Here is a 13,711-nt window from a genome sequence, read left to right as displayed (position 1 = left end):
AGAATTGAAAGGAAATTAAATAGCTCCTTTTAATGATTAATTGGTGACAATCTTTTGGGAATGGTATTGAGTTTTATTTCTCAGGAAAGCTTGAGCAGACGTAAAACGAAATTAAACAATATATTTTTTTAAAATAATCACATTACCTTTTTTTAGAAGAAAAAATCATTGCAAGAATTATACGGTTTCCAAAATAATCAAGGAATTGCCTCCAAGTGAAAGAAAACATTGTGACCTAGAATATGTGACCAAGGAACCGTGCTTGGGCCATCACTTTTCAACATCTATATTAATGATGCTCCTGAAATACTCCAAAACCTTCTCACACTATATGCAGATGATTCTAAGCTAATCAGGGCAGCATCATCTTGGGCGGAGGCTGGCTCAATCCAAGCCGATCTCAACAAGCTGGATGACTGGGCTAGACAATGGCTACTTGAATTTAATTCAAGTAAATGTAAAATTTTACAATTTGGCAATAAAAATCAAAAGCATATTTACACCATGCAAAACCAAATAACTGGTCAAAAAGAACAGGGACAATTAAAACCCGAACCGCGCTTTAGGGACAATTAAACGGACATTCACGACTAGATCTCAACGAAAAATCACCAAGCTATACAAGAGTCTTGTCAGACCAAGGCTAGAAACTGGCTTGTCAATTGCATCTCCCTTCCACAAAGTGGACAAGGACATGATAGAAAAGTACAGAGGATAATAAAGAATCAAATAGATTAATTTTTTTCCTCTGAGGAGTTGATGGCCCCTGTGTTTTGTTAGTGGTGTGTGGTTTTCCTCTCTGCACTTTGTTCCCAGGCCTCAGGAATGTTCTCTATGTTTTTTTTTCTTCTCCTTGTGGTTGTTGCTTATATTGTATCCCTTATAAATATATTGCCTGTGAACTTCTATATGTGATTGCCTATATTGAATTGATTGATTGTCATTCTCTCTCTCTCTCTCTCTCTCTCTCTCTCTCTCTCTCTCTCTCTCTCTCTCTCTCTCTCTCTCTCTCTCTCTCTCTCTCTCTCTCTCTCTCTCTCTCTCTCTCTCTCTCTCTCTCTCTCTCTCCTCTGTTGAGTGTTCGTCAATAACCGTAGTCATGGGGATATCTTAAACACTCTAACTAAGGTTTTGCAGCAATCAAAACGTGAAGAGACAAACAGGAAAATTGCGAACATTTTTTTGCCCCTTCAGGGACCCTAGTGAGACAGGGCATAGCCCTTGGGATACCTGAAGAACAAGGCAGCAAATTTGTTCAAACTATTCAACTTCCACAGAGATATGTGGCAGCTCTTAATACTCCATAGAGACCATGTAACTTTACCTTCAGAACGAGTTCACTGACATTCTTTCAGCAAAAGTCGGCGAGAAGACCATCGACGAAGTTTTGGATTCAGAATTTTATTCTGTGATACGATACCCAATGCTTCACATTCTAATAAGCTTTTGGACGTAATCCGGAATACCAGCTAGGAAGAGACACCTAAAAAGATATTATTAGATGTTAGAGAGGTTAATGACAAAACCGGACAGGGCATGGCAAAATGTATAATACGAACACTGTCAATGAGAGGAATTTCTCTTAAAAATTAGCTTTCCAGTCTTATGATTATGCAAGTGCGATGTCTCGTCAATTTAAAGGAACCCAGCAAGGAATATCTGAGCTTCATAATCGTCTAGTGCCCTATATTTTCTGAAAGGCCCACAACCTTAGTAATGTTACCGAAGGTAGTGACTTTCATCTTTTTGCATATTTTAGTTTTTCAAGATCCTTTACAAAACATATATATTCTTCTCATTTTCTACAAAACCATTTTGCCATTTTCTTTGATTGAAAAAGCCTTATTCTCTGAAACTATCACGGACTCGGTGAACTACAAGGGCTGAAACCATGAAAGTAGTAGTTAGACAACATTTTTAGAATCCTGCTCAAAAGCGGGAGATAATATCACAGATTGCTTTGTCAATTTTTATCCAACTCCACTTTACTTTTTACAACAATTTTGATCCCAACTTTACCCTGCTTTAAAAAAACGGTTTCTGTTGCAGATTTTGAGTAATTACCTGCGTTTATTTTCAAATCAAGACATCCACATTCTACCGCTTTTCAAGTAGAGGTGGAAGTACTCTTTTGGTTTTGCCACGGCGCTACTTGCTTCAAAGAAGTCTTAGGTGGAGAAAATTTCCGGTAACACCAGCTTAAGCAAGCCAATCGCCTTTGCAAATTGGCTGTAACACCCCCTGTTGTAGTAACTGCTGCCGAAAGAACATTTAACAAGCTCAAGTTTATCAAAAATTTGCTGAGAACTTTCATGGTTCATTCTTGACTAGATTCCTCATGTTATTAATAAATGAGAAAGACCTCCCCGATGGTAATAACTTAAACAGCTTTCTCCAGCGTTGGTCCACTTTGAAGAACAGGCACATAAAAAAATAGCTATCTTTAGTTACGGATGGTATATTCAATTTCACTAGATTTGTAACATAATGTATATCCCCTTATATCTAAATCTAACTGTAGAGAAAATAAAATTTTAATGTCTCCAGACCATATCTAGTAGGCCAATAGAACTGAGATTTTCCATTGCCAAGCTGCTGCTAAGAATCAGAAACACAAAGAATTGAGATTAGAAAGCAGTTGTGTTTATAGGTCTTGAGTATTTAGACCAATAAAATCTGTCATATATTTTACAACCTTTTATTTAAATTCTTGTATAGTCATTATCTTTATTCATGTAAGTCAATAATCAACACTTAGTTATTGATACAATTATTTCCTTAACAAGTCTTACTATTATAGGTAGCTAGAGATACTCGGTAGGCTATTATCATTGGGGAACCCTAAGTGAGTCATCTTTTACTTTTCTTGTACAAAACACTGGTAAGATTCCAGTTGAGTGACTTCTTGCTATCTCAGAAAGGGGTTAGGTAAGGAAAATGAAACTTTCAGGGATGGGTCTACAGGCTAATGTATATCTGGAGAAGGTATTTTAAAGTACCTACCTCTACTCCTTCTCCCTCTAGAGGGCCCTGACCTTTGAAAATATGTATGTTATAAAAGTGAAATCTTATAAAATAGATCTTCTGCTTGAATGAAGTACAACGAAAGTGTTTTCAGCTTCACAACTTTTGCTATCTTAGAAACTTTTGCTTATCTCACATAACTTTTGCTATCTTAGAAAGTGATTAGGTTGGTAAAGTGAATTCTCTAGAGGGACAAGGAGTAGAGCATGGTACTTCAAAACACCTTTCTGGGACATACTTTAGTCTGTAGATTCATCCCCAAAAGTTTCATTTTCCTAACCTAACTGATTTCTGAGATAACAAGAAGTCACCCAACTATAATTTTACCAGATAATCTTCAGACTATATATTGGTAGATTTGTAACTTTACCTGGATCTTGGAGTGATGTCCCAGGAAACCTCAAACCATCAGTTGATTGCCACCATTTCTATTTGGCTCCTAGCCTAACCTGCTTTTAATGGCTATACCAGTAAAGGGTCTGCCATCCAGGTGTTGCTATAGATTTAATGGTCAAAGAAAATTCAACCCTTGAATCTAGTGACAACCTTTGATCTCTATTGCTGTCATAAGAAAGTTGTGGGCCCCACTGCCAACTTTAGATACTCCATGTCAAATGCTGATGGCCTTCTGGCACCAGGACCCTGACCTACTCCACTAGAGATTTATTTTGATTAGTTGGTCTCCAAGTGTTACTCAAATTATCAATTTTCTGTGTTAACATATTTTTCATTAGGCATAGGGTTTTCCAATTGCAAGATATATCCATCACATTGGTGCACTTGGTCCAGTCCCCCCCATGATTTTTTTCTAGATCCATCCCTGGCCCTAACTGCCAGATCTAACCAGAGATTAAATGCATAGGTTTTGTGTATGTTTTTTTTTCTTTGTTACATTGCCTTAATTTGGTAAAATGAACAGTTAATCCTTGTATATGCCTAGTGTGGAGCTATACTTAGCTGCATTTAGAGGGTGCTGTTGTTCAATTGTAATGGTATTTGTTGTTATATTTTAGAAGAGAACAGAATAGATAAAGCAATAATATACATGTTTTTCCTCCTATCTGATTTCTGCCCTATATTAAATCTTAGCTAGCAAATTGACAAAGTCAGCAATGTTAGTAGCATATTCTAGGGTATGCTATAGTATGTTGTTTAATTGCAATGGTAGTGGTTATTTTATTTGAAAAGAGAACTGAACAGATAATCTAATAATATACATGATTTTCCTCCTAACTGATTTCTGCCCTATAGTAAACCTTAAGTAGCAAATCTACAAAATCAATTCTATTCTTGTGAATGGGTTTCTTGGCATATCAAAACCTTTAGACCTATATCAAATTGCATATTATTATTTTTTTATGTAGGCTATTGGATATTGGATTTAAATAAATGAAGGAAATTTTATAATTTATTTAATAGAAAATTTGTTGCATATCATAAATAAGAATCTTGCTATTTTACTGTTTTCTTTTAGTTGTATATTTCTTAGGGAAATACAAAACTTACCTGGAACCTTCAGGGGGTGAGGTATATTGTTAGAAAAGTAGCTATGATATTTGGAAGGAGCATAAAGTAAGGAATTTTATGACACTAGTTTTTTTGTATTAATATGTTTCCTTCAGAGGAGCCCTAGCTCTATTTCTTACTATTTTAGGGAATTAAATAGTAGATGTAAAGAATATCTCATTTTTCCCTTATCTAATTTCTATCCTATAAGTAGGCCTACCCATGTTCCTTGTTTTCTATCTAATATCTGCCCTGTACACAGAATTAGCCCAAAATACTCTTTTTGTGCCTTGTACATGAGGCAGGTTTTTGTAAGATTCCTGGAAACACTTTCCTGCTTCATCATAAGTCTTGAAAACTGCTGAAAAGCAGAAAGGAAAAAGTTGCATACACAACACTTATAGCACAAAAACTAGTGGAAAATGTTTGTTATAGTGTAAGATTTAAATATATTTAACAAGGATGTAAGTAATTCAAATAATAAGTGTCATGGATGATACAAAAGCCAGCTTACCCCTGGCAGTATGGCTGGTTTTCTTTTGCTAAAGTTGACATTCTTTATCATTTGTTTCAGTGCAAGAATGTCAAAAAATGTGGCGTTCTCTAAGAGATGGATATATGAGAGAGAAACGGTCTCAAATGCTGACAAAGAGTGGATCAGCAGCAGTGAAGGAGAAGAAGCCCTGGAAATGGTACAACCACATGATCTTCCTGAGTGACCATATTTCAGACCAACACAGTCAAACTTTGAGTTACCAATTAGGGTAAGTAAATTCAGCAGTTTGTTAATTAGTAAATATGATGTGAAGGTAGAAAATTATGCCCTACTTTACACTTCTTACCATGATAATAAACATGGAGAAATTGTTTTAGTTATTTCTGATTAAACGAGTGTGGCAAATTCTAGCTGGACCCAGTGGAGTGGCATTTTGCTAGGAATTTTTCTTCCAACTTTCATTCAAATCTGATACTCCTTTCAAAAGTAATGCAAACACACTGAAAGACTCAGCGTTTGCCTGATTTTACTTAAGGTCTTCATATCAGAGTTTAATATTATTAATGGTGTCAGGCATCTTTGTTTCAAGTTTCATTTAAATCTGGCACTCCATTCACTACTATGCTATCAAACAAAACTTAAAACCATATCTCCCTCTCCCTTTTTGACCTGGGATTTGCTGAAGGCACCATCTGTTTCTCTTTTTCTAAGGACTGGTCTGACCCACCACCTCCGTGTAGCTAATTTTGCACTTCCATATAGCTGCTCCTATAAGAAACAAAGAATATAAACATAGGTCTCTATTAAAAGAAAGCTGGAATAGGTCTTTGATAGTGAACATTTTCAAGCCCTTGACAAGCATAGTGAAACAGGAAACACTTATAATTGTTGCAAAATAGCAAAGGGCAAACTACAATTTTTTTAAATCCATTATTTTTCTTAGCTGTTTTTTTGAAGATGAGGTTATTATGAGCCTTTTGTAGCATAGCCTGTACCCAGCTTTGTTTAGTGATTTATACCGGGATGTAAAGCAGTAACTTACTTTCAAGACTTAAGAGACTTTCATACATTTAGCGTAGCCTGTACCCAGCTTTGTTTAGTGATTTATACCGGGATGTAAAGCAGTAACTTACTTTCAAGACTTAAGAGACTTTCATACATTTAGCATAGCCTGTACCCTGCTTTGTTTAGTGATTTATACCGGGATGTAAAGCAGTAACTTACTTTCAAGACTTAAGAGACTTGCATACATTTAGAAAAAGCTACATGCAACCTGATCTAAATAAAGATGCTATTGTAGAGTATCAAAGAGAAGCCTACAAGTATATCCCAATTGCAGTAAAGGCACATTACAAAGAACAAGAACCTACAGGAACAGGTTCATAGTATACCGTTGGAGTGGTAAAGAAACTAGAAAATTGCAAAAATTAAGATAAAGAACTAAGAAGAAGATTAAAAAGAAACTTTGAAAATTGCAAGTACAGTACTAAGTACATACAGCAAGTAATATTAGCAAATTAATGAGATCATAGCTGCACTTTTTTTCTCTCATGCTTGTTAAACTAACACATCCATTTTGCAACAGTTGTGCACCAGGCTCTTTGGATGATTCTTCTGCCCAGGGAAATCCCATAGAGGAGTAAATAATTACTGTCTAGGAGAATCTGATTCTGGAAGGAAAACCTTTGAATATCTCTGTCTAGAAAACTGTAAGTCCTGTTACCTATTCTATTGAACTATAAGAAGGTCAGGGAGGTGTCACTGATCAAGTTAATACTTTCTTAGGTCTGTAGAACCAGTGGGGTCCAGAAGGTTTTCTGGATGACCACTTTTTTGATAGGTGATAATTCCAGGGGCTGATGGCCTGCTCTAGGTGACCTCTCTGTGAACTGATAACCCAGACAGGGTCATCAGTCCATAGAGATGTTACCCAGATTTAGAAAATAGGCCATCACTCTATAGACTGATCACCCATATTCCAGACTAGGTCAACACTTTATAGAAAGATCACCCAGACTTCAAGAATGAGCCACCAATCCCTAAAATAATGACCTGTTAAATGAGTGGTTACCCAGAAAAACTTGTGGACCCCACTGTCTAGAACAAATATTTCTATTTTCCAGCTTCATTCATCCCTGTCATACAAGATTCTAAAAAAAAAAATGGTGACCCAGCTTTAGCTATATATCCTACGTAATCCTAAAAGCAACAGCTTGCCTGCTTTCTTCGTTTACTCAGTAGATAAAGTGCAATAGCCTTTTCTGAATTTGGCTTAACGCTCTCATTGCTTCAGCTTGGTGATTTGAATTCTTCTAGAGTTTTAAATTCTTCTAAGGAGCTATGTTAATATTCTTCTTGCTGATCATTATAATTGTTTTTTTTTTTAAATTCCTTCTGTTTAAAGCATTTTAGAGAGATTCTAAACCATCCATGGGCATATTGCTGCCACAAATAATTTTGCTCAAATGAGCTGGTGGAAAACAGATAGAACATAAAATTTTTCTTTTTTTTATTATTTCAAGACTAGAATATCTCAAAACTAAGCATTGATATTGCTGATTGTGTCTTAAGTAAATACAATCCCTGATGGAGTTTTGTTGATACCTGTCTTAAAATTAATTTGTCTAAATAAAATAAACTTTGTTTATGGGACAACAGTGAAAATGGCAGAAAAACATGATTTGAGTTTTTTTTCAATATTTACTTTTTTCAAATAATTGTTGTTCTCTGGTCACATTTGTGATCCTTCCTAACGTGGCTAGCACTTTAGTTTGAGAATCCTTAGTCCAAGGGGCGCATGTTGAATTCCTGGCATCACCAGTTTATTTGGTTTGGGACAGGGGTCAGTGACTCTCTAAGCTCAGCCAGAATTGGCCCAACTTTAAAAGGGTACCTAGAGAAATCTGGGGACAGTAAGCAGGAAGGGCATGCAAAAGCATAGAATGGCTGGCACCTAGCTTCCTATTGTACTTCCTGGCTAAAGGAACACCTGGTCCTTTACTGGCCTACAGACCTAGCCATAGAAGCTTTCTTTTAAACCCATTAAATATATGTACAAAGGAAGAAATGCCTGTACAGAGGTCTTCCTTTCCAATGAATTGTTGATGAGTAGACAAGAGTGTGGGTCATGAGAGATGGCTGGTGAATGTAATGGGGGGTGAGTGTTTTGCAAGGTCTAAAAATTTAGAGCATTGCTCAGGTTGGCAACTGAGCACAAAAGTAAAATTTTGTGGATGGTTTTTCTTTGTGACTGTTATACTTATGTAATGTCAAGTATTTTCAAGTTGATCTTCATTGTTTTGTTTTTATTGCCATGGCCCTAGGACTTTAGTGTAGTAAAACCTTTTTATGTCCATCCATTTTCTTTAAACAGACAGGAGTTCTATGTTTCCTAGCTTCAATAAATTTATATGCAAGTTTGAGAACACGGGTTACAAATTAGGTCAAAACTTGCAAATGATATGACTAATTAATGTGTAAGGAATGTATATCAATTGAAAGATTAAAAAAAAATCATGCAGAAAACAACTCGAGAAATAAATAAAAATATCCCTTTACAATCATTTAATGAATTGTCACAAATGTAGGTCACTCTTAAGATTGAAATGAACAAAGCTGCAATTATGAATCTTTTTTTTTTAAAGAAACTGAAGGGGGAAACCTCGAAGCTTTGACAAATTCAATCTGACTTTTGGGCTCTTTTCAATGGGAACTTTCTTTGGATTTTTTCCAACCAAGTAAAAACAGCAGAGACAGCATAAGGTACAAGTGACTTGCTAACATTTAGAAAAAGCTACATGCAACCTGATCTGAATAAGGATGCTATTGTACAGTATCAAAGAGAAGCTGACAGGTATATCCAAAATGCAGTAAAGGCATATTACAAAGACAAAGAACAGGTTCGTAAAATTCCATTGCAGTGGTAAAGTAACAAGAAAATTACAAAAATTAAGTTAAAAAAGAACTGAGAAGAAGATTAACAAGAAACTATGAAAATTACAAGTACAGTACTAAGTGCATACAGCAAGTAATATTAGCGAATTAAGATCATAGCTGCACTTTTTTTCTCTCTTGCTTGTTAAACTGACTTATCCATCTACCAACAGTTGTGCACCAGGTTCTTTGGATGATTCGTCTGCCCAGGGAAAATCCATAGAGGATTAAATAATTACTGTCTGGGATAATTTTATTTTGGAAGGAAAACTTTCTCGATGACCACTTTTTTGATAGGTAATAATTCCAAGGACTGATAGCCCATCCTTCAATTGTCCAAATCTAAGGTGACCTCTCTAAGAACTGGTGGCCTGGACTAGGTGACCTCTCTGTGAGCTGATAACCCAACCTGGGGCATCAGTCTATAGAGAGGATTTAGAGAATAGGCAATCACTCTATAGACTGATCACCCACATTCCAAACTAGGTCATCAGTCCATAGAGAGATCACCCAGATTTTAAGAATAGGCCATCAACCATTAGAATAATGGCCTGTCAAGAGAATGGTTACCCCAAAAAACTTGTGGACCCCACTGTCGAGAGCTGAAATATTTCTATTTTCCAGCTTCAGTCATCCCTGTCATACAGGATTCTCCAAAAAACTGGTGATCCAACTTTAGCTATATATCCTATATAAACCTAAAAGCAACAACTTGCCTGCTTTCTTCGTTTACTCAGTAGATAAAGTGCAAAAGCCTTCTTCTGGATTTGGCTTAATGCTCTCATTGCTTCAGTTTGAAAATCTGATTTGAAAAATCGTGTCCGATTTGACGCAGCAGTGGGAACTATGGAATAGAGCTTGTCGCAGCGACGCAAAAGTCTGCGTTTCAGTGTGAACACTCCATCCGATTCTGTCGTACGTCTCTTCCGACAGACAAAAATCGTGTCGGGATTGACGCAGCAGTGTGAACTAAGGGTTATAGAAATATAATTACAAATTTATAAATCTATGATCTTAATATTTCAAGATACTACGCATATACTTTTGTATCTTATGCCTTTTGTTGTGGGCACAGCCTAATATGTAACAATGCCATCTAATATAAAATAAAAGGAAGAAACAATCTGCTTGAGTTAGCCTATGGACTGTCATATTTTTGTAATTTTTTATTTATGAGCCTAGCCTGATAATAATGCTAACAAAATTTGAGACGAAATCGGCTCGAGTGAAAGGTTTGTGTGAGCCTCTTATATTGTCTATTTGTAATGTTGCAGGAAAATTAACAGTTGGCTAGTGGCAATTTGAACTTAAAATGGGTTTTGACATGAAATGAATATAGGCTTGCTTGATTTACAATTTGCTATGAATTCAAGGTCATAGAACAGTAGCGGTTCTTTAGAAGGAACCATTCAAAACTAAAAGAGAGGTATTTTGAGATTGTTAATTTTATGATCTTCACTCCACAGCACAATGGCTCCTCCTAAGAAAACACTAAAATTCTGCTGACAAAAATTGTAAAATCAGTCCTAAAAGCACTTCAACATACTTTACCCCATCCATCTCTAATATATTGAGCAGTCCACATTTTGGACCTACAAATAATGTGAACATACAACTAGACATCTGTTTTATGTTCTTTCTGAAAATAGTAGGCTAAATGTTTTTGGTTGAAATTCAATTTAGCATAGCCTAACCTTACTCAAATATATAGCCCATATAATATATTTTGCATAGGCTATGTTATTTGATTCTCAATTCTGTAACCACCAATTGAATTTACAGGTAAATGGGTTTTGGTAAAACTTGTGCAAACAGTATTACTGGCTTTCATATAAAGTGAATATACCACTTGATGCCTTTTTTTAGGCTCTTTACAAATTTAATAATTGCTTCTACCACAAATTCAGATTTCAGCACTTTTGACCTCTTAAAAATGACCTATATATAGGGTCATTACAAATCTGTAACAGCTTAGAAACAAATTTGGGCTATATATTTGCACATCAGGGGGATGGGGGTAAAGCATAGCATATATTAAATACATAAACTAACCATTGCTGTTTTTTTTTTTTTTTGTGTTTGTGCGCATTGAATTTTAATGAGAAGAGAAATCACCATTGCACCAGCACAAACACATAAAAAAAACCAGCAATGGTTAGTTTATGTATTTAATACATGCTATGCTTTACCCCCACCCCCCTGATGTGCAAATATAAATAAATATAGCCCAAATTTGTTCCTAAACTATTACAGATTTGCAATGACCCCATATATAGGTCATTTTTAAGAGGTCAAAAAGTGCTTAAATCTGAATTTGTGGTAGAAGCAATTATTATATTTGTAAACAGCATTAAAAAAGGCATCAAGTGGTATATTCACTTTATATGAAAGCAAGTAATACTGTTTGCACCAGTTTTACCTGGGTTTTAACAAGACTGATGGTGACAGAGATAGATAAACTATATCTAATTTAAGAGTAAAGGGTATCATGTTTAAGGGTCTATTAAGACAGTAGTTTCATTTCATTCTGAGCTATAGGAGGGTTAAGCAACCTCTGTGAGCCCCCTAAAATGACTGGCTAAGAGTTTTTTAAGAGCAATAGACTATTCCCTCATAGTGGATAGCACAGGCCTCAGTAAAATTCTAGGTAATTGACTTCTTCCCATCTCAAAAAGGGTATAGTTTAGGAAAATGAAACTTTTAGGGATGGGTCTACAGGCTAAAGTATGTCCTGGGAAGGTATTTTGAAGCAACTACCTCCACTCCTTCTCCCTCTAGAGGGCCCTGAGCTTTGATGACCTTTAAAAATATGTGTGTTATAAAAGTGAAACCTGGCAAAATAGATCTCCTGCTTAATTGAAGTACAACAAAATTGTTTTCAGCTTCATATCTTTGATCAATTCCATTTTATAAGGTTTTAAAGATATGCAAATGCATTTCCTAAATTTTGAAAAAAAATATTGATATGGCTCAAAATTCTACTCAAATAACAGGAATTGTATTTTCAGAACTAAAGGCAGAGAAAAAGCAACTAGTAACTGAAAATTAAGGTGAAATGCTGTTTTGTCAAAATTTCAATAGGTATAGACCTGTCTTGTAGGCAAATTCCAGGGCCCTCTAGAGGGAGGAGTGGAGATAGGTACTTTAAAATACCTTCCTGGGACATACTTTAGCCTGTAGACCTATCCCTGAAAGTTTCATTTTCCTAACCTAAACCCTTTCAGAGATAGCAAGAAGTCAATTGACTAGAATTTTACCCAGGCCTCTCTTAAAAACAACTAATAATTGTATGAACCATGAACATAAGCTGGAAAGTAATTTGCAGTTTTTTTTGTAACACTAGGAATTTACAAGGTCTCATTTTTCAAAAAATACCTATCAACCATAGGATCAAAATTCAACAATTTCTCCAGAGCCTTTTCACTAAATATCAGCATAAGATCACTAAGCCTTTTGTTGCCCAAAATCACTAAGCCTTTGGCTACCATCCCTTCTGGAAGCATTTTCATTTTATTTTTTTGCTTCAGCAAGATTTAGGTGATTCTTTTCCCAAAGTTGACATGGTTTCCATGACAAAGTTCCAAAGGCTGCCATCCCTTCTGGAAGCATTTTCAGTTGATTTTTTCACTTCAGCAAGATTCAAGTAATTCTTTTACCCAAAGTTGACATGGTTTCCATGACAAAGCTCCAAAGGCTGCCATCCCTTCTGGAAGCATTTTCAGTTGATTCTTTCACTTCAGCAAGATTCAGGTGATTCTTTTATCCACAGTTGACATGGTTTCCATGACAAAGTTCCAAAGGCTGCCATTCCTTCTGAAAGCATTTTCATTTGATTCTTTCACTTCAGCAAAATTTAGTTGATTCTTTTTCCCAAAGTTGACATGGTTTCCATGACAAAACTCTAAAGGCTGCTTTCCCTTTTGAAAGCATTTTCATTTGATTCTTTCTCTTCAGCAAGATTCAGTTGATTCTTTTCCCCAAAACTGACATGGTTTTAATGACAAAGCTCTAAAGGCTGTCATCCTTTCTGAAAGCATTTCATTTGATTCTTCCACTTCAGCAAGATTCAGTTGATTCTTTTTCCCAAAGTTAACATGGTTTCCATGAAAATGTTCTAAAGGTTGCCATCCTGTCTGAAAGCATTTTAGTTGATAATTTCACTTCAGCAAGATTCAATTGATTCTTTTTCCCCAAAGTTGACATGGTTACAAAATCACATAAGCAAAAAGCTACTTGCTGTGCATGCTTTGGTCTTATACATGAAGAATCAGAATTCTGACAATTTTGCATATGGTCTTCAGTGAGGCTGCACTTGAAAATTCTTTTTCTTTATGAAAGGTTTCACCTTTGTCAGTTTGTGTGTCTATAATTTTATCTTGCACACATGCAATAAGACCAGTAGCTCTAGAGAAAACTAGATCTACCTTCTGCTGCTCCTCAGACAGAGGTCATGGCACAAAAAAATTTTCAGCTAGATAGAGTATAAATATTTCAAACATCTGAAATCTAGTTGCATATCAGTGGGTCAGAGCATCTAATTCCTCATTGCTAGGTGTTTTAGTAATTGTTAAAACAGTCAAAGTACATTTATATATATTCTGTACTTTGTCCACTGATCACTAGGCCTACTGGTATGCCCATCATGTAGAAGATGATTTCTCCAGCTGAAGAATGGTTATTCCAGTTGCTTTTTGAGCATTAAAAAACAGTTGGTAGTGTGTATTGCTATTTGCAGTAAAACAATACAGCTCT

At 35.7% G+C, this 13,711-nt stretch overlaps 1 protein-coding gene across 1 annotated transcript in view; it reads left to right on the top strand.

Moving 5' to 3' along the window:
* The first annotated feature begins 10,028 nt into the window (after positions 1-10,028).
* The window catches only part of LOC136035698 (coatomer subunit alpha-like), a 50,223-nt gene continuing 46,540 nt past the window's right edge, over positions 10,029-13,711 (top strand). The window contains exon 1 of the mRNA XM_065717638.1: positions 10,029-10,191. Within this exon, the coding sequence (XP_065573710.1) occupies positions 10,152-10,191 (40 nt within the window). The 5' untranslated portion in view covers positions 10,029-10,151. The remainder of the gene's footprint in view (positions 10,192-13,711) is intronic.

The sequence above is a fragment of the Artemia franciscana genome, chromosome 14 (assembly GCF_032884065.1).
Source record: "Artemia franciscana chromosome 14, ASM3288406v1, whole genome shotgun sequence".
In the NCBI taxonomy this organism is placed as follows: Eukaryota; Metazoa; Arthropoda; class Branchiopoda; order Anostraca; family Artemiidae; genus Artemia; species Artemia franciscana.
This window is presented reverse-complemented; position numbering and strand designations above follow the sequence as displayed.